The 25,611-nt window shown below is 38.5% G+C and overlaps 2 protein-coding genes across 3 annotated transcripts; both read right to left on the bottom strand.

Moving 5' to 3' along the window:
• Positions 1-7,624: 7,624 nt before the first annotated feature.
• On the bottom strand, positions 7,625-23,820 carry LOC119724923 (tRNA-splicing endonuclease subunit Sen2-like). 2 transcript variants are annotated; one of them, XM_038196242.1, is made up of 10 exons: positions 23,757-23,820; positions 13,241-13,446; positions 12,616-12,703; positions 12,084-12,141; positions 10,661-11,459; positions 10,236-10,304; positions 9,989-10,042; positions 9,456-9,594; positions 8,704-8,858; positions 7,625-8,201 (listed from the first exon to the last, which is right to left on the bottom strand). In XM_038196242.1, exons 2-10 carry the CDS (start codon positions 13,430-13,432, stop codon positions 8,037-8,039), a joined length of 1,719 nt encoding a protein of 572 aa, XP_038052170.1. In that variant the 5' UTR covers positions 13,433-13,446; positions 23,757-23,820; the 3' UTR covers positions 7,625-8,036. The 2 variants fall into 2 exon arrangements, with proteins under 2 accessions (XP_038052170.1, XP_038052169.1); XM_038196241.1 differs by lacking the exon at positions 23,757-23,820 and adding an exon at positions 14,092-14,218.
• On the bottom strand, positions 17,449-20,298 carry LOC119724924. Its single transcript, XM_038196243.1, has one exon. It carries the CDS (start codon positions 18,790-18,792, stop codon positions 17,551-17,553), a length of 1,242 nt encoding a protein of 413 aa, XP_038052171.1. The 5' UTR covers positions 18,793-20,298; the 3' UTR covers positions 17,449-17,550.
• Positions 23,821-25,611: the final 1,791 nt, after the last annotated feature.

A 25,611-nucleotide genomic window follows, 5' to 3' on the forward strand; every position in this document is an offset into this window, starting at 1 on the left:
CAAATCTTCAAAATATTGGGCAATTGAATGTTGATTCATGCTCCTCTTGCCTCCAGATGAATTTCTGCATTGTTTAAAGAAAAGTCAATTTTTGGTCAATTTTCGTTAAAAATGTAAGGCTAACCCCTTGCAATTTTTTCAATTTTGACCAAAAAAATCAAATTGCTTTAAACTTGCTCAAAAGATGCCTAAGGGATCCTAGAACACATTTCAATTCGATTTCTGGACAGGTGTGCTCTTCAAAATTAAATTTCGACGAAAATTTGGGGTAAAATCAGTCCAAAATTCTGGCAATTTACCAATGTAAGGGGTTAGCCTTGCATTTTTATCAAAATTGAGCAAAATTTGAAATTCTCTGGAAAATCACAAATGTAAGGGGTTAGCCTTGCATTTTAATCAAAATTGAGCAAAATTTGACTTTTTCTGAAAATTCACAAATGTAAGGGGTTAGCCTTGCGTTTTTATCAAAATTGGGCAAAATTTGACTTTTTTCCGAAAATCAAAAATGTAAGGGATAAGCCTTGCATTTTTATCAAAATTGATCAAAATTTGAAATTCTCTTGAAAATCACAAATGTAAGGGGTTAGCCTTGCATTTTTATCAAAATTGGGCAAAATTTGATTTTTCTGGAAAATCAAAAATGTAAGGGGTTAGCCTTGCATTTTTATCAAAATTGAGCAAAATTGGACATTTTCTCAAAATTCACAAATGTAAGGGGTTAGCCTTGCATTTTTATCAAAATTGGGCAAAATTTGACTTTTTTCCGAAAATCAAAAATGTAAGGGGTTAGCCTTGCATTTTTATCAAAATTGGGCAAAATTTGATTTTTCTGGAAAATCAAAAATGTAAGGGGTTAGCCTTGCATTTTTATCAAAATTGAGCAAAAATTTGAAATTTTCTGGAAATTCACAAATGTAAGGGGTTAGCCTTGCATTTTTATCAAAATTGAGCAAAATTTGACTTTTTTTCTGAAAATCGAAAATGTAAGGGGTTAGCCTTGCATTTTTATCAAAATTGGGCAAAATTTGATTTTTCTGGAAAATCAAAAATGTAAGGGGTTAGCCTTGCATTTTATCAAAATTGAGTAAAATTTGACATTTTCTCGAAATTCACAAATATAAGGGGTTAGCCTTGCATTTTTATCAAAATTGGGCAAAATTTGACTTTTTTTCCGAAAATCAAAAATGTAAGGGGTTAGCCTTGCATTTTTATCAAAATTGATCAAAATTTGAAATTTTCTGGAAATTCACAAATGTAAGGGGTTAGCCTTGCATTTTTATCAAAATTGAGCAAAATGTGACTTTTTCTGGAAATTCACAAATGTAAGGGGTTATCCTTGCATATTTATCAAAATTGGGCAAAATTTGATTTTTCTGGAAAATCAAAAATGTAAGGGGTTAGCCTTGCATTTTTATCAAAATGGAGTAAAATTTGACTTTTTTCTGAAAATAAAAGATGTAAGGGGTTAGCCTTGCATTTTTATCAAAATTGGGCAAAATTTGATTTTTCTGGAAAATCAAAAATGTAAGGGGTTAGCCTTGCATTTTTATCAAAATTGAGCAAAATTTGACATTTTCTCGAAATTCACAAATGTAAGGGGTTAGCCTTGCATTTTTATCAAAATTTGACTTTTTTCTGAAAATAAAAGATGTAAGGGGTTAGCCTTGCATTTTTATCAAAATTGGGCAAAATTTGATTTTTCTGGAAAATCAAAAATGTAAGGGGTTAGCCTTGCATTTTTATCAAAATTGATCAAAATTTGAAATTTTCTGGAAATTCACAAATGTAAGGGGTTAGCCTTGCATTTTTATCAAAATTGAGCAAAATGTGACTTTTTCTAGAAATTCACAAATGTAAGGGGTTAGCCTTGCATTTTCATCAAAATTTGACTTTTTTCTGAAAATAAAAGATGTAAGGGGTTAGCCTTGCATTTTTATCAAAATTGGGCAAAATTTGATTTTTCTGGAAAATCAAAAATGTAAGGGGTTAGCCTTGCATTTTTATCAAAATTGGGCAAAATTTGATTTTTCTGGAAAATCAAAAATGTAAGGGGTTAGCCTTGCATTTTTATCAAAATTGGGCAAAATTTGATTTTTCTGGAAAATCAAAAATGTAAGGGGTTAGCCTTGCATTTTTATCAAAATTGAGTAACATTTGACATTTTCTAGAAATTCACAAATATAAGGGGTTAGCCTTGCATTTTTATCAAAATTGGGCAAAATTTGACTTTTTTCCGAAAATCAAAAATGTAAGGGGTTAGCCTTGCATTTTTATCAAAATTGGGCAAAATTTGATTTTTCTGGAAAATCAAAAATGTAAGGGGTTAGCCTTGCATTTTTATCAAAATTGGGCAAAATTTGACTTTTTTCCGAAAATCAAAAATGTAAGGGGTTAGCCTTGCATTTTTATCAAAATTGGGCAAAATTTGACTTTTTTCCGAAAATCAAAAATGTAAGGGGTTAGCCTTGCATTTTTATCAAAATTGAGCAAAAATTTGAAATTTTCTGGAAATTCACAAATGTAAGGGGTTAGCCTTGCATTTTTATCAAAATTGAGCAAAATTTGACTTTTTTTCTGAAAATCGAAAATGTAAGGGGTTAGCCTTGCATTTTTATCAAAATTGGGCAAAATTTGATTTTTCTGGAAAATCAAAAATGTAAGGGGTTAGCCTTGCATTTTATCAAAATTGAGTAAAATTTGACATTTTCTCGAAATTCACAAATATAAGGGGTTAGCCTTGCATTTTTATCAAAATTGGGCAAAATTTGACTTTTTTTCCGAAAATCAAAAATGTAAGGGGTTAGCCTTGCATTTTTATCAAAATTGATCAAAATTTGAAATTTTCTGGAAATTCACAAATGTAAGGGGTTAGCCTTGCATTTTTATCAAAATTGAGCAAAATGTGACTTTTTCTGGAAATTCACAAATGTAAGGGGTTAGCCTTGCATTTTTATCAAAATTGGGCAAAATTTGATTTTTCTGGAAAATCAAAAATGTAAGGGGTTAGCCTTGCATTTTTATCAAAATTGAGTAAAATTTGACTTTTTTCTGAAAATAAAAGATGTAAGGGGTTAGCCTTGCATTTTTATCAAAATTGGGCAAAATTTGATTTTTCTGGAAAATCAAAAATGTAAGGGGTTAGCCTTGCATTTTTATCAAAATTGAGCAAAATTTGACATTTTCTCGAAATTCACAAATGTAAGGGGTTAGCCTTGCATTTTTATCAAAATTGAGCAAAATGTGACTTTTTCTAGAAATTCACAAATGTAAGGGGTTAGCCTTGCATTTTTATCAAAATTTGACTTTTTTCTGAAAATAAAAGATGTAAGGGGTTAGCCTTGCATTTTTATCAAAATTGGGCAAAATTTGATTTTTCTGGAAAATTAAAAATGTAAGGGGTTAGCCTTGCATTTTTATCAAAATTGAGCAAAATTTGACATTTTCTCGAAATTCACAAATGTAAGGGGTTAGCCTTGCATTTTTATCAAAATTGGGCAAAATTTGACTTTTTTTCTGAAAATCGAAAATGTAAGGGGTTAGCCTTGCATTTTTATCAAAATTGGGCAAAATTTGATTTTTCTGGAAAATCAAAAATGTAAGGGGTTAGCCTTGCATTTTATCAAAATTGAGTAAAATTTGACATTTTCTCGAAATTCACAAATATAAGGGGTTAGCCTTGCATTTTTATCAAAATTGGGCAAAATTTGACTTTTTTTTCCGAAAATCAAAAATGTAAGGGGTTAGCCTTGCATTTTTATCAAAATTGATCAAAATTTGAAATTTTCTGGAAATTCACAAATGTAAGGGGTTAGCCTTGCATTTTTATCAAAATTGAGCAAAATGTGACTTTTTCTAGAAATTCACAAATGTAAGGGGTTAGCCTTGCATTTTCATCAAAATTTGACTTTTTTCTGAAAATAAAAGATGTAAGGGGTTAGCCTTGCATTTTTATCAAAATTGGGCAAAATTTGATTTTTCTGGAAAATCAAAAATGTAAGGGGTTAGCCTTGCATTTTTATCAAAATTGGGCAAAATTTGATTTTTCTGGAAAATCAAAAATGTAAGGGGTTAGCCTTGCATTTTTATCAAAATTTGGGCAAAATTTGATTTTTCTGGAAAATCAAAAATGTAAGGGGTTAGCCTTGCATTTTTATCAAAATTGAGTAACATTTGACATTTTCTAGAAATTCACAAATATAAGGGGTTAGCCTTGCATTTTTATCAAAATTGGGCAAAATTTGACTTTTTTTCCGAAAATCAAAAATGTAAGGGGTTAGCCTTGCATTTTTATCAAAATTGATCAAAATTTGAAATTTTCTGGAAATTCACAAATGTAAGGGGTTAGCCTTGCATTTTTATCAAAATTGAGCAAAATGTGATTTTTTCTGGAAATTCACCAATGTAAGGGGTTAGCCTTGAATTTTTAACAAAATTGGGCAAAATTAGACTTTTCTGGAAAATCAAAAAGGTAAGGGGTTAGCCTTGCATTTTTATCAAAATTGAGCAAAATGTGATTTTTTCTGGAAATTCACCAATGTAAGGGGTTAGCCTTGAATTTTTAACAAAATTGGGCAAAATTAGACTTTTCTGGAAAATCAAAAAGGTAAGGGGTTAGCCTTGCATTTTTATCAAAATTGGGCAAAATTTGACATTTTCTGGAAATTCACAAATGTAAGGGGTTAGCCTTGCATTTTTATCAAAATAGGGCTAAATTTGACTTTTTCTGGAAATTCACAAATGTAAGGGGCTAGCCTTGCATTTTTTTTCAAAATTGGGCAAAATTTGACTTTTTTCCGAATTCAAAAATGTAAGGGGTTAGCCTTGCATTTTTATCAAAATTGATCAAAATTTGACTTTTTCTGGAAAATCAAAAAGGTAAGGGGTTAGCCTTGCATTTTTATCAAAATTGAGCAAAATTCGACATTTTCTAGAAATTCACAAATGTAAGGGGTTAGCCTTGCATTTTTATCAAAATTTGACTTTTTTCTGAAAATAAAAGATGTAAGGGGTTAGCCTTGCATTTTTATCAAAATTGGGCAAAATTTGACTTTTTTCCGAAAATCAAAAATGTAAGGGGTTAGCCTTGCATTTTTATCAAAATTGGGCAAAATTTGATTTTTCTGGAAAATCAAAAATTTAAGGGGTTAGCCTTGCATTTTTATCAAAATTGAGCAAAATTTGACATTTTCTCGAAATTCACAAATGTAAGGGGTTAGCCTTGCATTTTTATCAAAATTGGGCAAAATTTGATTTTTCTGGAAAATCAAAAATGAAAGGGGTTAGCCTTGCATTTTTATCAAAATTGAGTAAAATTTGACATTTTCTGGAAATTCACAAATGTAAGGGGTTAGCCTTGCATTTTTTTCAAATTTTTCCGAAAATCAAAAATGTAAGGGGTTAGCCTTGCATTTTTATCAAAATTGATCAAAATTTTCTGGAAAATCAAAAAGGTAAGGGCATAGCCTTGAATTTTTATCATTATTGGGCAAAATTTGACTATTTCTGGAAATTCATAAATGTAAGAGGTTAGCCTTAAAAAAATGTAGGGCTAACCCCTTGCAATTTTTTCCATTTTGACCAAAAAATCAAATGGCGGTTTTTTTTCAAAAAAAATCCATGCTTTTTGCCCAAATCTTCACAATATTGGGCGATTGAATGTTGATTCAAACTCCTCTTGCCTCCAGGTGAATTTCGGCATTGTTTAAAGAAAAGTAAATTTTTGGTCAATTTTCGTTAAAAATGTAAGGCTAACCCCTTGAAAATTAAATTTTGACGAACATGTGGGGTAAAATCACTCAAAAATTGTGAGTTTTTTACAAACAAATCCATGATTTTTGCCCAAATCTTCACAATATTGGGCGATTGAATGTTGATTCATGCTCCTCTTGCCTCCAGGTGAATTTCGGCATTGTTTAAAGAAAAGTCAATTTTTGGTCAATTTTCGTTAAAAATGTAAGGCTAACCCCTTGCAATTTTTTCAATTTTGACCAAAATATCAAATTGCTTTAAACTTGCTCAAAAGATGCCTAAGGGATCCTTGAACACATTCCAAATCGATTTCTGGACAGGTGTGTTCTTCAAAATTAAATTTCGACGAAAATTTGGGGTAAAATCACTCAAAAATTGTGAGTTTTTTTACAAACAAATCCATGATTTTTGCCCAAATCTTCAAAATATTGGGCGATTGAATGTTGATTCATCCTCCTCTTGCCTCCAGGTGAATTTCGGCATTGTTTAAAGAAAAGTCAATTTTTGGTCAATTTTCGTTAAAAATGTAAGGCTAACCCCTTGCAATTTTTTCAATTTTGACCAAAAAATCAAATTACTTTAAACTTACTCAAAAGATCCGTAAGGGATCCTAGAACACATTCCAATTCGATTTCTGGACAGGTGTGCTCTTCAAAATTAAATTTCGACGAAAATTTGGGGTAAAATCAATCAAAAATGGTGGTTTTTGTACAAAAAATACGTGCTTTTTGCCCAAATCTTCAAAATATTGGGCGATTGAATGTTGTTTTCAAGTCGGTTTCTGGTTATTCATAAGTTGGAAAGTATAAGTTTTATCAAATTTAATTTGCCACCAAACAGATCGACACTAACAATGCTCGACAGTTTTGAGTGTTTTATAACAACATTAACAGGTCATTACATTGCCAATTCTCTTCATTTCAAGTTTACTAGTTTTATGTTTTGTAAAACCATCAAAAAGCCAACGATCTTCAGTTCAACTTGCTAAGTTTGAGTGACTTTGATATCTTCAAAGGGGACTCACAATTTTTTTTAAATGTTCACAATTTTCCGTCAACAGACTTAACACATCAAGGTCCTTGTTAGATTGAGGCTATATTTGGAGGACATAGACATTGATCAAGAATACGGAAAGAATGTAGTATCCAGACGCCACTTCAGCTGTTGTGTACAAAGTTTATGGAGAGTCTAGAACATTTTCCAAGTATTTTTTTCTAACAAAATTGGAAATGTCTTATCATCATTTTTGCAATGACTGACCTTCATTGAGTTGATATATGAAGAAAAAAGTGGCGTCAGGTTGCAGCATTCTTTCCCCCGAATACATCTCCGTCAATTCAAATTATCTAGTAGAAAATAAATTCTAAAAAAAGGTTTTAAGATTTTGCATCACGAAAAAGTTCTCACGTAAATATTTTGCAAAATATGTAGGCAATACCTGTGACAGACATTACAAAAACTGACAATTTGTTTGTAATTTAGGAGCGCAGTGAATAACCTGGAAAAGTTTTTTCTCAAAATTTTGTACAATCATCATTTAGTAATGCTCGAGAAGATTGCAGGCTAGGAGTTATGGTCATTCCTCTGCAACAATAGTTAGATAACATGATGAATTGGTTTTGTCACCGACATTACTTTTTTTTTCTTCAAAATGCCAATTTGCCAGAAGATCAGCCATACAAAATTTGTATTCACTGAAATATATTATTTGATGGCATTAATTGCATGGCTCAAAATAATAAGCACCGTCGATATCAGATTTTTCAATAATCGATATATAGGAAATCAAATATCGAGAATATTCGATATATTAATTATCCCATGTAAAAGTTAACAACCATAAAGATGACACTTTGATTAAAAAAGAAAATAATCAAGATTCCCAATTTTCCACGGCTGTCTCTGGAGCATATTGCTAAAACTTACGACACATTTCACGAAAGTCTCATAGTGCACAAGTCATCTATGAGACTTTCGTGAAATGTGTCATAAGTGAAATGAAATCATGGCGTAACTTGCACAATCATTTTAGGTGACATAAATTGTGGGGTAGCAACTAAAAATGACCTGACACTTACCAGCAAATCGTGATCGTCGTAGCGCCTGTTACTGCACAACTTATCAAGGTTGATACAAGACACTCACAGCTTTGTGTTTGAGGTAAATGAACTGCTATTTTACTAGTGACAGAATTTTTAGAGTTGCCGCACGATTCCGAAGAAAGTCGGACAAAATTAGTTTCAAAATGGTGGGCTAAGGTGATTCTCTCTGCCAACAGATGGCGCTGTTCATGATATCAGAGGAGGTAGGTGGTCCTTGACGTCCCGTTCCCGTGACGACACCCATCGCTTCATCAGGATCTCCTGTACCTTGAATCGAGGGATGCAACGTGGCGATTGCATGTCCTGATCGCTCAGATCGGACGGGCGTATCACGTAGCAGAACACCACTTCCTGAAGGTCGGGACAGAAAAAACTCATTTGAAAGTTCACAATCATTATGAATAGTGGCCTACAAAATGATGGAACAGTTATAAGCCTTTACCATGACATATTTATTAACCTTCCTATGCAAACATACATCCTGTGCCAAGTTGTCCTTGCAGTGAAAATCAATCAAGTGACTGGTTATAACCCTTAAGAATTCCCAGCCCAAAGCAGGATTGACTGGCTGGGACTGTTTAAGTAACTTGATACAGCTATGCTTTGACTCCGAGTGAGTGATAAAACAGCTGTGACCACAACTTGCCTGCTTTGTCTGTTGACCCAGTTTAACTAGTCACAGTGCTTGCTTGACATATGATCTGACTGCTGGTAACTAGCCTTTCTTAAAAGTATAGCAGGGGAAGTGGAAGTGAATTTTGACAGTCTGTGACTGCTTAAAAGAGCAGGAGGGTTAATAACCAACTTCACGTACCTCTTGTGATCGATAAGAGATGTAGCATTTTGGACTCACCTTAGCAACGGTCTCAGTGATCCGGTCCATACCGGAGACAGCCGGCCAGGTCAGAACAGGACTGGTGTCGGAGCTATCCCATGATCCCTCAGTCACCATCTGGATAATGACAGAGTAGCTGCCATGGTAGAACGGGGGCCCATGCTTGTAAAGCACTGAATAACCAAAGACAAAAAAATGTTTATTATAACTAAATTTTTATCAAACTAATGACCACCGTGCCAGATCACGTTCTAGTTCTTCGTGGTATGGAATATTTCAATGCTTGTAGATGAGATATCAGTCCGTTGTAGGTTACTCTCCACTAATGCCTTCAACTGTTTTACTCCTGGGTGCAACAGAAGCAAATGTGAGTAAAGTGGCTTGCCCAAGGACACAACAAATAACCAGCAGTTGGATTCGAGGAGTCAGGTTGGCGTAGCGGTACTTTCCTCGCCTTCCACCGCTGTGGCCAGGGTTCGAATCCCGCCTGGGCCAACATGTGGATTGGGTTTTCAGTCCCTACCTGATTCCGTGGGTTTCCCCAGAATATTCTTCTGGGCTTTTCTCCCACCTCTAAAATGTAAATTCTTCTCATTGTCTTCTCTCCACAGGTTTCTTCAGGCTTTTGAGCTACAGTGCCTAGGCCACTTTTGAGGAATAATCAGTTTCATTACCAGAAAGAAAGAAATAAAATAAACAACTTCTCTTTCAATGTTCGAGGACTGCCATAGACTTTAAACATTTATAGCTTTGGGATATAATTCACTCACCATAATGGGCCCCATACTTCAGGCCGTCCCTCGGCACCCATCCCTTGCTGCGGTAGTAGTGATAGGCCACGTAGCTGGCCACGAAGTTCCTCTGTCTATAGCAGAAAGCCTGCCACATCTCAGTCAAATCCAGGGCTTTCTTTAAAGTGAAAGTAATTACAGGGTGAGTTAAAAAAAAGGCATCCCAAATAGCAGGACCAATTTTTAAATGAAGTTTTGTCTGTAGCACTTTCAAAATCTAGGATATGAAAGCCCAGTCATTAAGCTTTCTTTTAGTACAAGAATCATTCAAATCACTCATGTATTTTTCAAGTTACGACATTTTGAACACAACCACCGTTTTAAAGTTCATTCCACGAATCACAAAAAAAGGTACGTGTTCTCTCAGCAAAACGAAAACAATTCAAATGCATCCCTACGAGAATTGTTTTCATTTTGCTGAAAGAACACTTTTAGTTTTAAAATATATTCTTTTAAAATAAATTCTTGCATTACAGAGCAACAGAAAATGACAGATTTTCAAATATCTTCACCTTGTTTTCGTCAAGGACTGTCAGGCATCCAAGTCCGTACGAAAGGAAAAACGCCTGCAATAAAAACAACTCATGAATTCAACTTAATCAATCAAACATGAAATGTTGCTTTGCATTCAACTTAAATTTAAATGTCCTAGTGAAAAAAAAGTATGTCTATTTCAAGTCCAAGAAAATTCTGAGGTGTTAGACATGATGTCTGATGCCCACTTCTCTAACCCACCCCTAAAAGCTTTGCTGTAATTACCTCTTCAAGCTTGAGTTGCAAATATTCGTGGATCTCGTACGGGTCCTCTTTCCTTATCAAACTTTGGTCCTGTCAGAAAAAATGATTAGACAATTATTATCTTAGTACCAAAAATCTACCACTAAGATCCCAAAACTTGTTTCACAGTATGTAGATCAGCTCACAGCTTAGAGTGTAAGCGAATAAGCGGCAAGTCAAACTAAGTAAGTACCTATCCTCTAAAGAGAAACGGTTGTTGTAAACGCTCTTGCTTAGGGACATTAGTACTTCACCAATACCCAAATACAAACAGACATGAACTCCAGACACATTACATTTTGAGAAACCAAATTTCCCCTCTTTGTGAGGAACAAATCATGGGGTGTAAGAACATCAGCTGAAACAGCCAGAGCACATGCTGGAATAGTACCATCTTCAATGCTTACCTCTGTTTCCTCCTTTGACCCTACTCCCTCCGTATCTGGCAATGTAGAGCTAGAAACTTGCGCATTGTCTGCCATGTCTGATTGAGAGCCTTGATCACTGTTCCTATTTCTAAGAGTTTCATCAGTTGAATTAGTAACGTCTAAATTTATTGCTGACTTGGATGATGCTTCGGGAAGTTCACAAACTTCCATCATATCAGAAGTTGTGGTGACATCATCATTTCTAGTTGTTACATCATCAGTTCTAGTTGTTACATCATCAGTTCTTGAAGTGACATCATCAGTTCTTGAAGTGACATCATCAGTTCTTGAAGCGACATCATCAGTTCTTGAAGTGACACTATAAGTTCCTGTTGTGAAATCATCAGTTCTTGAAGTGACATCATCAGTTCTTGAAGTGTCATCATCAGTTCTTGTTGTGAAATCATCAGTTCTTGAAGTGACATCATCAGTTCTAGCTCTGACATCAGTTCTTGAAGTGACATCATCAGTTCTTGAAGTGACATCATCAGTTCTTGAAGTGACATCCTCAGTTCTTGAAGCGATATCGTCAGTTCTTTGCATGACACTACAAGTTCCCGTACTGACCTCATCAATTCCTGCTGTGACATCATCACTCTGTGTGCATCCATCTTCCTTTTCTTGACTCCCTGAGCTTTGTAATGGAATCATGTGATCTCCGTTATTCTCTGAAGATGTTGGCAAGTCGTCAACCGATGCTGATGTGTCATCTTCATCCGTGGTCAAATTTCTGGCCTGTCTGACAAACTGTTTGGACCAACTCAGGTGCCGCTCGTATCTTTGAAGCAGAATAGAAAGCATGCATACAATAATAGTACCAATCGCAACGGTAGTCTCCTAAGAAATTTGCCAGTCAATGATGATGGGGAATAAATGTGTGACCTTCTGGCAAGGATGGCTGAGCAGGGGCGGATCCAGAATTTTTTGCAGGTTTTTTTTTCATCAGTAATGCTTGAAATGTAGACAGTTTTTTTTTTCTCCAGACACTTGGCCTCCATAAAATCAAAGGGGGGGGGGGGGGGGGGGGGGGGGGGGGGCCTCGGCTCGTACCCATACTTTCAATGGGGGCACTGTTCAAATCCAACCATCAATAACACTATAGTGTACACGTACCCTTGTAACCCAGCCGGTTCTGTCTGAATTTTTTGCACAAGCCGACATTACTTACAGTAGCATTTTTGGGGGGTGTCGGAGCAGGGGGGGGGGGTTCACATTATTTTAATGTATTTCTATGAACCAAATTGTTTTGAATCAGAGCTTGTTTTTGTTTTGTTTTTCGACCCCCCCCCCCCCCCCCCTGCATCCGCACCTGCTGTGGCCTCTGAATATGATCCTTCAGGTGTGCAAACAGAGAACATCAGTAAAGCTGGTTGTTCAAAATATTTTTAAAAAGTGACCTTACCTGGTTTTCCTGACTTGTTGAAATCGCTGTTGTTGAAACCTTCTTTCTTTAGGTGGCACTAATTAAAACAATGAAACAAAATAAATATACAATTATCATAATTTTTTTTTTTTATTATCATGGCTACCACATGCAGACCAAGACTACACACAATGTATACACCACCCAGAACTTTAATCTGTTTCAAATAGATTAGTGGCAAAGATGGAGTCCTTAAAAGCATTTCATCTGAACTTTTTTTAAGTCTACACAATCATACCAACCGTTTGCAATCAGTCAGTGTAACTATTTTGCTTATATGGCCCTCTCATAGACAGCCATCTTTGAAGGAAAATTACAACTGCGTATTCAACGCCAACAGGTGCGTGTATGCGCAGTGTGCAAACTGTTCTAAACACGCGCATGTTGCTCGAAATTTCTTCAAAATGGGGCACAGCCGATGCGTGTCACGAAAATGCGAATCCCAAAATGCCAATGCACGTGGCGATCTGTAAGCAGTGACGTCATCCGAGAGAAACCCATTGTGACTTACGGTTCTTCTTACGTAGGCCTTGGTAGGAGTTCAGGTAGATGTTGTGCTCCGGCTTGCTCTTGGACAACATTCCCTTGCCAAAGAAACCCTGGAACATAAAAATTGAACAATTGTCAGATAACTGGCCACACATACCAGGACTAACGTTGCGTCCCTTTCTAGGTGTGTTATGCCAAACTTAGTGTTGCAATGTTCCAAACTATGATTGAGACTCACTGTCGTGACTGTAGTTGAAACATCATCTCAGAACCAACCCACTTCATTGGGTTTTCAGTCCCTACCTGATTCCGTGGGTTTCCCCCAGAATATTCTTCTGGGCTTTTCCTCCCACCTCTAAACTGTAATTCTTCTCATTGTCTTCTCTGAGTTCTCTCCACAGGTTTCTTCAGGCTTGCGAGCTTCAGTGACGCTTTTGAGGAATCCTTGGTTTCATTACCAGAAATGCTTAATCATAATAATAATAACAATACGACAATATGTCATGTCCATAACACAAACTGTCCCTTACTGTACTGCAAGTAGATACCTTCACTGCAAACTACCTATCTGCAAAAAGGTCTACGGAGATTTTGACAGTATTTTTTTGTTCCACTTTGCGGGCAAAGAAGTGAGAAAGTCTACTTACCATCTTGTACAGGAATAGCACATCTCCTTGCTGCTGCACGAGTACACTGTTTTCCTTCAGTACTCCAGTGTAGTAGAACCATCGATTGCTGGACGCTGGTTTCTTAGTGATTGACTCAATGGGGACAGGGAAGGGAGAGTCCAGTTGTTGGTAGATCCTTCGCTTCCGTCTGGGTGGTTTTAACGCAGACATCGTGGTAGGTTCAACTAAATAGATATATAAGAATAGGCATGTTTCAAATACACTCGACCAGCTCTCTATATACGTACGATCATGACGACAGGCAACCAAATAAGTGCCATTTGGAAACATTCTTTCCTAACTTTACACGTAATTCAATAAATAATTCTACTTCATAATTATGGGAAAAGAATATGTAGGCCTAGCCCTAGGTAGTTGGGGAAAAAAATTGCAACCTGACTCCACTTTTTCTTCATATATCATCTCAATAAAGGTCAGTCATTGCAAAAATGATGATTGATAAGACATGAATCTGGGACTGAGAAGCATTTCCAATTATGTTACTTAATATTGCTAGGAGTAGGAAATAGATGATGATAAGACATGATGATAAGACATGAAACTGGGACTGAGAAGCATTTCCAATTATGTTACTTAATATTGCTAGGAAATAGTAAATAACTTCACACATTTTCTTGACTCTTCCAGTCTCCATAGACTTTGTACACAATCGCGGAAGTGGCGTCAGGTTGCAACATTTTCCCCCTTAATTCTTCTTCATAATTTTGGGGAAAAGAATATGTAGTTGTTTCTCAGATCATAGAGTAACAGTTAATACAATTTAAGGCGGAGTATCAAAGTAAATATCTTCGTAGCGAAGATTTTCTTACCAAAAACCGATTACACATGACAGATTCTTGAAATGTGGTCCAAATGTATATTGCGTGGCGCCCTCAAGAGTCAAACCCTGCGGAGACGCATGTTCCACCAAAGGGGCGTGGCCGAGCCCGTCTCCCACCAAAAAAGGGGTAAGAAGGGGGGAGTGTTTAGCAGAGAATATTGTTTCTGTATTTACATGCAGGAATATATGCTTTGTAAATATCAGCTTGGAAACGATCACAAGTAATCACATGGAATTTTGGCGATGTGAACTGATTTTCGGCGGTAAGCAAGTAATTATGTTTCCCTGCACTGCATGCAGTGTGCTTTATAGCACTATGAAATAAGCCATTGTAAACCCAAGTCTCCGGACGAACCCTTAGCTTCCTAAAGAGATGGTTATCTCAAGTTATGCGGGTTATTCGTCTTTTTTTATTAGGTTTTTAGGTCAAGTAGCTGGCCTACTGAACCGCCTGAATTAAACGTAAATGATTAATTATCGGTCAAAATTCAGAAATAGGACAAAGGTCAAATTGGTTTGTCTAATTAGACCAAACAAATTGACCTAAGACTCAACATCACAGCGTAGCGACATTGATTAATGTAGGAATTGATTCCCTTCATTTATCACTCATTTAATTTATCAGATTGGACAGTTATGGATATCATTTGTCGATTATTTGGATGGGCCTGATTATTCATAATAATCATAATTCATCGTTTATCAATTACTCATTTTAGTTTATCAGAATGGCGCTTGACTAGGGGCATTAGTGAAGGTAGGCCAGATATGATGGTCCTCTTTTGCAAAATAGGTCAAAGGCATACACTGTACTATGTACAGATGGGTCGCATCCATTCATGGTCAATGTATCCTTTTTATAATAAGTCGGTTGGTCGTTTTGTTTAGTCGTTCGGCCGGTCGACGGTCAGTCATGTCGATCGGCCAGTCGGCTGGCGTAGGTTGGTCGATCAGCTCAGCTGCGTACTAGGCTGCAGTCTTTCTTGGTGGGTGTTCAGATGGTAATTTATGCATCATAGAATCTTTCCAGCCAATAGTTCCACTGGACGACTATAAAAAGTATTAAGAACCCTCACATGGTTCTAAATAGTCGATTTTCGCAGATTTTATTGAGTTATTTGCGAAAATTATATTATATAATGCTCGAAAATGATTCAGCAGGTGCGGATTTTAACTCCCTTTTCAGCTTGAACTCCCACAATATACCTGCCATAAAATTTACGAAAAGATTAAAAGCGAAAATATAAATTCTAAATATTCTCACTCGCAGATTTTATTGAGTCAACTGCCAGAATTATATCATATAATTCCCGCGAATTGACTCAGAAACTGCCATTTTTATCATCCATGACCAACCTTGGTCAAAACTCCAGAAATCATCAATTAAAAACCTTTCCCCTTAGTTCCAGAATAACATAATTTTCTTTACAATAGTCCTGTATTCCTTTTGGCGTCTATGCAAAGTTTAGATGCTGAATGCACTAAATGCTGCTATAATTTCTCCATCAAAGGTCTTCACAAAAATTCTGTATTACCTATAAAACGACATTACACGGGAACTTATGTCTCATAAAATGACTTTTTGTGATTTATAGCCAGCTTTACGCGATAGCAGTGAACAATAGAAACAGAATGCCTTTACGATAGCCAGACGATTTTAATGGTGTTGCAAATGAATAGTAGTCTCGGTGGAAGAGGGGGTAAACGTGACCTTTTATAATCTACAGACGTCTTCAACTCGGTGCAACAAACTTTGAAAAAAAAAAGCAATATATTGGGGGCAAATACAGAAATGTTTTACAACCAAATCTAGGCTAAACGTATTTATAATTATATTTTATTCTCAATATATACAGCATAGATAAATCAGCGTTTAAATAGATATCATAGTTAATAAAATCACAGTGAAATCATTGAAATTCAATATTAGGTTTTGCCCTCCCTTTACCGACGTATAAACACTGTATACTAAGTGTGTTCCCCCCCCCCCAGTGAAAGTTAGAAAAAAAATCACTCAGGTGAGACTCGAACCCACGACATCCCGCTTTCTAGTGCGGACGTCTATACCACTCGACCACCGAGCTTAACGGGGTCGGTTGGCTGGTTCAAATCTGATGTAGCAGCGGGTACCGCAATTGAATTATTCATGTATGGAATTTGCGTCGGGTTGATGTAAATTCAATATTAGGTTTTGCCCTTAATTCAAATAATTTAACTTTGCAAAAACAAATTAATGTGTAAGAAAACAAGACATATACACAAATCCATGACGGTGTTATTTTTTAAATTGTATGTTAAAGGCACGAGGGAACATTGGCAATTACTCACAGAAACGTATTTACCGATTTAACAAGAAAATTCTTGCTCAAAGATAGGACTGGTACCAAATACATGTACCCTTTGAAACTATTCCACCTGAAATTGTACCATACAGAAGAAAGCAATCATTAAAAGTGGTATATTAATTAAGAAAGTGTGCCAGCGGACAGGTTTTTTTTTCGTGCGTTTAGAGCAACGGAATCCAGTTACGAGACACAAAATTATTTTGTTTTCTCAAAATATCTAGTCCACTGAGCTGAAACTTCAAGTTAGGTGTTATGCACCCTGCAGATTTTAAGCAATTTTGTTGCTTGTAACGAAAACAAGTGCTCAATAAGCAAATGGTTCCATGTACCGTTAACATCCATCAATTATTTGAACACTTTTACATTTTTAGGCAGGCAACTTCGAAGCTGTCGATATGCGTAAAACACAAATCGGGTACGTCATCAAATACTTGAGTTAAAGGTCATGCATAAAATCATTCGCATTTCATTCTGATTCAAATTTATGCAGGATGCGTTGAACTAATTTTGTTTCAAGTTCAGCTTTGTGATTGTTATGAATGAGCATGCATGTTTCTTCGTTCGAAACCCATTTCCTAACACCGAATTTTGCTCGGGATTTTTAACTAAGTTTTGTAAGGCACAAATTTGCAAGATTTTTTTAGCTTTAGTTGCTCTGTGAAACTGGAGGGGATTTTTATGCATGGATTCACAAATTGATCGACTAACAATATCAATCAGCCTAAAATTAATTATACATGCCAAGAACATCACTCAGTTTGTATGGATCCCCGTACTTTAATATCTCTGAAAAATAATGGGCTCACCGTGCTGAGGAACGTTAAGTCATGGGTGAGTCATTTTCAAAGTTGAGAGGGAGCATACTTGACATGTAAATGTCCATGCATTAAAGGGACTCTTTTGTACCAGAAGTCTCGGTCGGTCCACTCATTAACCCTTAAAAGTCATTCAGGTATCAACTTTAATTATAAAAGGACAATACTGTTTTGAGACAGGCCGGATACACGTGTTCGTTTTATTGCTCTACCATGCAATATCCTCACACTAATCACACTGATCCAATCGATAATCCATGTGTTGGTGTCGTGGATGTAATCCGATAATTAGGTCCGGTCTTTGTGGATTATCCGGATCGCCGTTTCGGTGCTGCTTCGGCTCAAAGGAGGCTCAAAGTGGCCGGTTCCTAAATCCTCTTCTTTGTCTGTTTGTCCGTCCATGCCTCTCTTGACTCCGTCCAGCCAGTGGAGAATTCTCTGCCGCTCTAGATCATCCATATCTGAGGTGTCGTGTTTGTTCACCGACTCAACGGATGCACTGCTCAGGCGGGACAGACGGTTGAGCCCCTGGCCGTGCGCCGTCTTCTGCCCCTTAGGTTTCCGGCTGGGCACGGTCGACATCAGCTCCCCGATCTCTCTCCGGACTCGTTGGGAGGAGGGGGAAGCTTTCGACTGCTGCAATCTAGGCTCAATTTGGGTCCTCGATTTAGGGTGAAGTCCAAGTTGCGACGGCGTCACATTCAGGACTCCTTCGCTGGCACGCCGTCTCTCTGAGAACATGAGACGGTTCGGTGATTGGCAAGATCGTCGTCGGAGCAAACTTGGATGGACGTCGGTGATGTCGTTTAAGGGTCCTTCACGGGTCCTCACAATAGGTTCCGGGTCCAACGGAAGTATGTGTTTCTCCTCGCTAAGTCTCCTGTGCAAGTGATGAGGGAGTCCAGCAGGTTTGTCCTTTGAGGGGTGATGGAGGAGGGATGGTGACGGAGGCCGTGGGGACAGAGGCCGGCTGATTCCCGACAACGACCCGCCCTTGTTGCTGTGCCCCAGTAGGCCGTGCGAGCGCGCAACCGGGTGCAGCCCGGCGTCGGCCGACAGCAGCACCGGTAACATCTTCTCGGAGTCCGCGGCTCGGAAGCAGAGTCCGGGGCCGCCGCTGCGATCCAGCAGGAGCAGCGGGCTGCTGGAGCGGGTGGACCGGAGGCTCAGGCCGGTGCCTCCCGATGCTAGGCCCTGCTGGACGGCCGAGTCCGAGTCGTGATCCCGGGGTATGGGCGGCAGCAGACGCATCACGTCCGGTACACTCCCGCTCCTACCGGCTGGCTGCTCATGTTTTACTCGCGTCAACACCCGGGGTGTGTTTGCTTCGTCCGATCCCCCGTCTATTGATACAATTAACTTAATCTCGACCGTCCCACCGCCACTCTGGCCCACAGTGTCGGTATTATTGCTATTGTGATCAGAAATAGCTGGAGAATCACTTCCATCTGATTGGCTGCTTGTCCCTGACGTCATCGCCATGTCGTGATCACAGGATGATGGAGGAACCTTCACTACACCTCCATGCATTATGAGTAAACAATGAAAAACTAAGCTTCGCTGTGTCACGACACTAGTTAAGTTTCTTAAAGTCTCTGTCAATCACGGATGAGCATTTTATGGGTAAAATTCGCAAGAATTTCAAACCAACCTGAATCTCAAATTATGACCAAGGTGTCCAGTCGGCCTATCTCTAAATTAACTGACATCTTGTCGGCAGGTTAGGTCTCAATGTCCAACTAGGTGCAACATAAAATTTGAAGAAGAAGAAAACACGGGAGTATGATGGAACAACTGGTGCAACATGACAGACACCAGATATTTCTTCTGTCACTTTTTTTGTTCACATTTCAGAAAAGCAAGTACGCCACTGACTTGTTGCTCAATCCATTCACGATCAGATAATCAGCACAAGGTTCCGCTCTCAACAGTTGTCCTCAAAACAATCAAAACATATCTCGTATTCCTTTTGAAATCTCTCGGTCGTGTAGCCTCGATGAATCTTCCAAAATCCCTGATGGGAGGATACTTTCCTCTTGGAGGCCGAATTCCGGTCGAATGCTGGAGCGGAATCGATGCGTATAAAGTCACCTTAATCGTGCTCTGTGTTCATCAAAACTCTGTTGATGTCCATGCACGACAAGCAACCATCCCGGGATGCGACAGACCACCAGAATAATGTAAACGCGCTGTATGGCGGCTTAAATCTCTCTGTATACCTCTAGTTCTTTTCTCTCTGGTTTACAGCCTGGTTCATATTGCAAGGGTTACATTGTTCCCTTCTACGGGTGTTCTTTTGTTGCGGCGGGTTTCGTTTTCAGCTCTCCAGTTTTGATAGGTCGGTGGTGCGAGTTAAAGGGGGCATTAAGCTGTGCAAATAGCCCCAATCGACGGTCCTAGACACCACGCTTGGGTTGTGAATCTGTTTCAAGAAGGGATGACTTTTTCCAGTTCAAATCACCGAGATTCCAAAATGAAAACCGGTGTTTGTAAACACGTCATTCGCGAAAGTAGGTGAAAACATCCCAAATTAGGCACATTCTGTCCTGGTTCAATGAAAATGCGAAGGCTAAAGCCCGCGTATATGTTCCTCTGTCGAACCGCCTCACGAACACCTGAACAAAATTTCCCGATGCGACGACTATAATGCAACTTCTTGTCAAACTGTAAATTGTTAAGCCTATCTGCAGCACACAGCATTGGGTTTATGTCTACGAACGTTCTGCCTCAGTCCAACCACTTCGCCAGTTTGTCGGACCCATTAAGCCCGCATGATGTATAAGGTTCAAACTTCATTTCGGCAGTACATAATTAGTCTATTATGCTAACAGGTTTTGGGCCGATGCTATCAGTCAGCAAATTAGGTCATTGTAATTTAAACTTCCAGACCACAAAGCTTTTTATAAATTTTCTGCTGGAAATTTATTAGTCAATGTCAAAGGCGGCTTTGTATAAAGTGAAGCTAGCACTGTGGTAGATCGATCACTTAAAACGAGTGGTCAGTTGAAATTGGTAGGAATTGTCAGAGTACCAGTCCAGCAGATCAACATTGTTTCAATACCTGTTTCAATACCAGTTTCAAGTGTAGGTTACCAGTTTCAAGTGTAGGTTACCAGTTTTCAAGTGTAGGTTACCAGCATTGAACTCTATGGTTACCAAGTGTATATGTTACCACTTTCAATTATATTTACAGGTTACCAGTTTTGAATGATTTCACCAAATTGGCGTATTTCTGGATGCTTTCCACGCGTGCAGGACGGGTACCAGTGAATTGACGTGACAAAGTAACCCGCGTGTTGAAAATGGGTGTTTTTTTTGTGGGTTAATATTTTTTTCTGTTTGCATAATTTTTGCCGTTTGTGTACCGTGGTACTCCTTGTTATCGAGAACTGAAGTGTGCTCTTTAGTTGATTTTGGTTATCGCAAAGTTCAAAAGTTGTTGCAATTGAGACGGCCGAATGATTGCTTTTTGATGAAGCGAAGATAATCATGGAAAATAACCATTTTCAAGAGGTTTGACTTTCGGGTGACGCCAGTAAAGATCACATGTTTTAAGCTCAATCCTGGTCAACTTTTGTATGCAAAGTCAGTCACCAAAACGGCTGAGTACTTATCCAACTTGAAATCAACCTTAAGTTGAAGTGCTAGCCGAAATGGTAAAGTGTGTAGTTCAGTATTAGCTTGTCAATTGAAGTTCAAAAGTTTCTCCAAAGTTCGTTTACGTTTCCTCACGCAACTGCAGAAGCAAACGATCTCAGTCTTTTCTCGAACGGTTCAACATTGCTGTCTCACACCACAATATCGAAGTGATGTACCACCCACCAAATTCCTAGCAACACATCAAAGCGGCACAGATCATTATTTCCCAATTAGTTGCATTGAGGTCCCTCTCACAAAGGTCCAATCAATTCGAGTTCCGGTCTATCACCTGGATCTCTGTCAATGAGTGAAACAGAGAGAGGATTCCAGGAAAACCGTGGCTCAATGACACCCATGGCTTTGTCGAAAACTCTGACAGGTCCCGGTTGAATCACAATTCCCTGCCTGTTCAGTTTTGAGGTCCCAATTCTGCCATGTATACACGTCTTATCAGGGTCTAGCGAGCTGAAGTGGTGCCCGACTATAAAGACTGACTAACTATCACCAAACTCTGAAGTGTTCAGAAGAGTCGAGTGATTCATGTGTACGCATTAAGAAATCCACTCGTTTAGCCCCAAAAGAGGGAACAGAAATGAAAGTTAAAGACATGCATTGAAGCCTGTGTGCATTCTTTAATGATCTACCGCTGCGTGGAAAACATACAACTGCGCCAATACTGCTGTTTGGTGTCACCAAAAGTGCTCCTCTTTATAAAAGGCTTTTGGGAGCATGGAGCGGTTTACAGGTCTCTCCAAGTGTCATTGAGTTGTGTCGTCGCTAGGAGCTCCCAATTTGTGAGCATGGTGATGAAGCACTCTTCACATTTTCCATTCGTTAGGAGATTAAGGAAAGTTCCTTAACTGAGGAGGGGAAAAAGTCCGGAGAAAACAGACGTGCCACTTATTGTATAGAAGTTTGCGAAGGCATGCTTGGTATACAAACCATGCAACGGGTCGGCCATATTGGAAAGCTGTCACGTGGCTTGTTACATTATCTGATAAATTAAACATAAACAAATATGGAGGATTTGTAATGACAAAAAAGATCCCAAATGTCCAATTTAATTGGCTGTTAATGTAGCCTATGTAGGATTTACGGTGCAGTCTTGTCTCAAAAATCGTCAATGACAAATAAGTTTTCTTAGCACGTTGCCCTGGTGATTATGTCACTCATCCAATCATATTGGACATATATAATAAGGTACATACAGACATGGCACCCGTAATATCGTGAAATACGTGACGTCATTCCCAACTGCATGCTGGGAAATATTTGTTAAATTCATAGTAACTAATCCGCATTTACAAGTACAGATTTTGATCACTGGTATTTCAAATAGCAATAACCTTCACTGTCATTGCACAACAACTCACAATATTAGTACCTCTTTTGCATTTGGTTCAAGTTCAAACACTTCCCAAATTCTGTGGCCTCGCAATCCCCTTCATGCTTGCCCGCACCTTTAATGCTTTTCTGAGTTCATGCTATGGTCGATGCACTCGAATAAAACTCTCAATTAGGAAGGGCCTCACGTAACCCTCATTGTCTCATCAACAAACACTCGGGCCACGCTCAAGTCAACATCGGCCTCGATTCTTTTGTTGTCCATCGATAAAAATAGCCAACGAATATCGAACCATTGAAACTCGACACTGGCAAGTTTGCTGCAGTCAAGTGCTATTCTTAGACATTGTGCGTGCAACCATGCAAAACCAGAAAATTCGGATTCTTTCCGGAATCCGACGATCCGTATACTGGCTTCATTGGTTTTTGCTTGTGTTGATAATTGAAGGTAACTTGAGTTTCATTGTTACCATTTTTAGAACTTTTACGGACAGACCCGTTCGAGGAAAAAAAGTGGAAAATCATGGAACGTGACCACTACAGACCAATGTATTGCGTTTGTCGTACATAACTGCAAGTCATCATAATAAGTGTCTGATATCATTATTGAATTCTTATCAGTTAGGTCATCAATACAGATATACAAGTCCTTTTAAAATATTAAAATTGTTGAATAATAGTACCAAACATGTATGGTGGTCTGAAGCATTGAACTCACGGTCCGCAGGTAATTCTGCAGGTTGTGGGTTCGAGTCCAGCCTGGGGTTGTGGTGCCTGTGCCCTTGGGCAAGGCACTTTGTCACTCATTGCTTCTCTCCACCCAGGAGTAAATGGGTTCTCATCATGTCCCGAACTTCGCTGCTGTTCACGCGGGCAACGCGTGCGCGGGTAGCGCGTGCGCAGTAGGTTTTTAATTCAGATTCAAACGAACAGACACAAAAGGCCTTTTTTGTGACATCTTCTTTCCCAGAAAAGCTATAAAATACCTGCAAAAAAATACCAGTCTTCCTCTTCAAATCTCTTACTGAATAAACAAGAAGTGCTCTGTTAAAAAAATTCAGACACTGAAACCTTTGCCAGGGGGTCCGGAACGTTCACCGTGCCCAACAAAAAAATTCAAGAGTTTTTGCAACCTCGTCTTTTGTTCAGAGCAAACAGCCACTAATTCCATAATCAAACAGCTTTGTTAATTGCTCGGCAAATTCTTGCGTGATGCGACAACAACCCTTAGCGATTTCGTCTGTCAACCTCTACAAAAATTCCCACAAGGGAGTTAACACACACTTAAGGAAAAAGGAAGCCCTGTTTTGGAGATCTAGAGTGGACTCGCTAAAGCGTTTTGTTTATTGAGCTTTTGATGACTCTTCAAACATTTCTTGCCTCGAGTACTGACAGGTTTGCAAACAGAAGTGACAAGGCGAGAACCTTGTGTATAACGGGGAACAGTAATATGCAAAATTGCCCATGCTTAGCCCTAAGAAACTACAGTTCGTGGATGGAATTCAGTTTACCTGTTTCTTTCTTGATTTTGTTGCAATTTCTTTTCCAGCAAGCTTCGGCCGCATCCCGTCTGCTACGCTGGTGAAATGTAGAGAGAAGAAAGACAAGGGATTAAGAATCTATATCCAGATGTTAAAGATGGAATGTGTAAATTGCGATCAATTGGGCTTCGGGTTTTGGATGGGAATTCGTTGGGGATGAGTAGTCTGGTTCCTTGAGAATCCCATGACGTCTCTTAATAAATCGCAGGTTAGGTAGTCGTCATATTCAAAAATAGGAACCAGACCAGGGATAAAGGGACACGCCTCTTTGATAAAAGATTGTATCGAAACTATTCTAACTACGGTCTATCATATCTATGAACAACATCCCTACACCACAAAGATGACAAAGAAGGGTCCACATAATTCTGTAGATTCTATACAAAATGTGTAGGAAAGAATGAAGTATCCAGACGCCACTTCAACGGTTGTGTACAAAGTCTATGGAGAGTCAAGAATTTTTTCTAAGTATTTTCCTAACAAAATTGGAAATGTTTATCAGTCCCAGATTCATGGCTTTCCAACATTTTGCTATGACTGACCTGTATCTTTATTGAGATAATTTAAATGAAGAAAAAAGTAGTGTCAGGTTGCAAAATTCTTTCCAATGTGTATAATGGGGACAAAATATATAGCCACAAGTCAGTCAGCTCAGGCAGACTCAGAAAAGACAAACAACCAAACAACCAACCAACCACCAATCTTCTTATTAAAAGTACGGAGCAAGTTAAAAGTAGCCCTGTAGGCCTACAAATCCCTAACACGAGCTTCAAGATCTAAATAAAAAAATCGGACACAGTTATCTTTGCTTGTACTCAGTTATACTTGCGCTTGTAATGCTCTGTTAGCAAAACCCAAACAGCGAGTAACGGCCCGCACAATGGCTGTAAACCTTGCCCAAGGCCCCGGCACCTGTGACCACAAGACGCCACCTGTAGACACGGATTGCCGGAGTCACAAAAGCAAAGTGTCTTCAATGGACGAGACAAACATTTAAGGAATGTCTGTCTTCTCCACATTATAGCAACAGCATTTTTAGATATGGCTGACACAAAATGGGGGCGCTATTTATGGGTAAGCTCTGTTATATTTGCACAAATTTACTCCAAAAACTGAGCACCCTCTGTTGTGTCCGCCATAAACTTAAATTATCGTCGACAGGTTAGGGATGGGGCCGGGATGCAGGAATGTACAAGTGCTCCCTAAAAACTTATGATACATTGAAAGCATAACAGTTGTTTTTATTGCTCCATATAAGGGAAAGTAGCCCGTATCAGATACCATGTTCAAACATCGGCTTTGTTTCGGCTTTGAACTCCAGTTTCATTACCAGATTAATGCAGGATTTGGAAGATTCCAGCTCAATATTGAGTCCCTTGTACTGCAGGATCATCAGATCCAGAATGATACAAAGCCAAACTTTTATATGTTTTCCAATTGGTTCTGATTTATAATGCCAAGAAATGTACCTGTGCCAGACCATGAAGGATTAAGGAAAGCATCCTCCATGGCCAGACCAAAGCCGAAGACGAAGTCAGCAACAACCAGAGTCCGAAGGGGTTCCTTAGTCAAAGAGACCTTAGCTAAACAAAAAAATAACCAGCTTTTTTTCAGAGACGAAAAACACATCCTAAAGCCTGTCTTATCCTCTCTATTTAGCTCCCATCTTAGACCCTCCTTTCCACCTGCTTTTCTAGGAACGAAAACACCCCACGGTCCTTGCTCCTATTGATGTTATTGCAAGTTAAGTTGCAATGGATATGATCCTCCCTGACTGCTGTTTATTTTGGGACCCACGAGCATTCGTCTGATACTAGTAATAATA

This window comes from Patiria miniata, unplaced genomic scaffold, assembly GCF_015706575.1.
Source record: "Patiria miniata isolate m_02_andy unplaced genomic scaffold, ASM1570657v1 HiC_scaffold_18, whole genome shotgun sequence".
In the NCBI taxonomy this organism is placed as follows: domain Eukaryota; kingdom Metazoa; phylum Echinodermata; class Asteroidea; order Valvatida; family Asterinidae; genus Patiria; species Patiria miniata.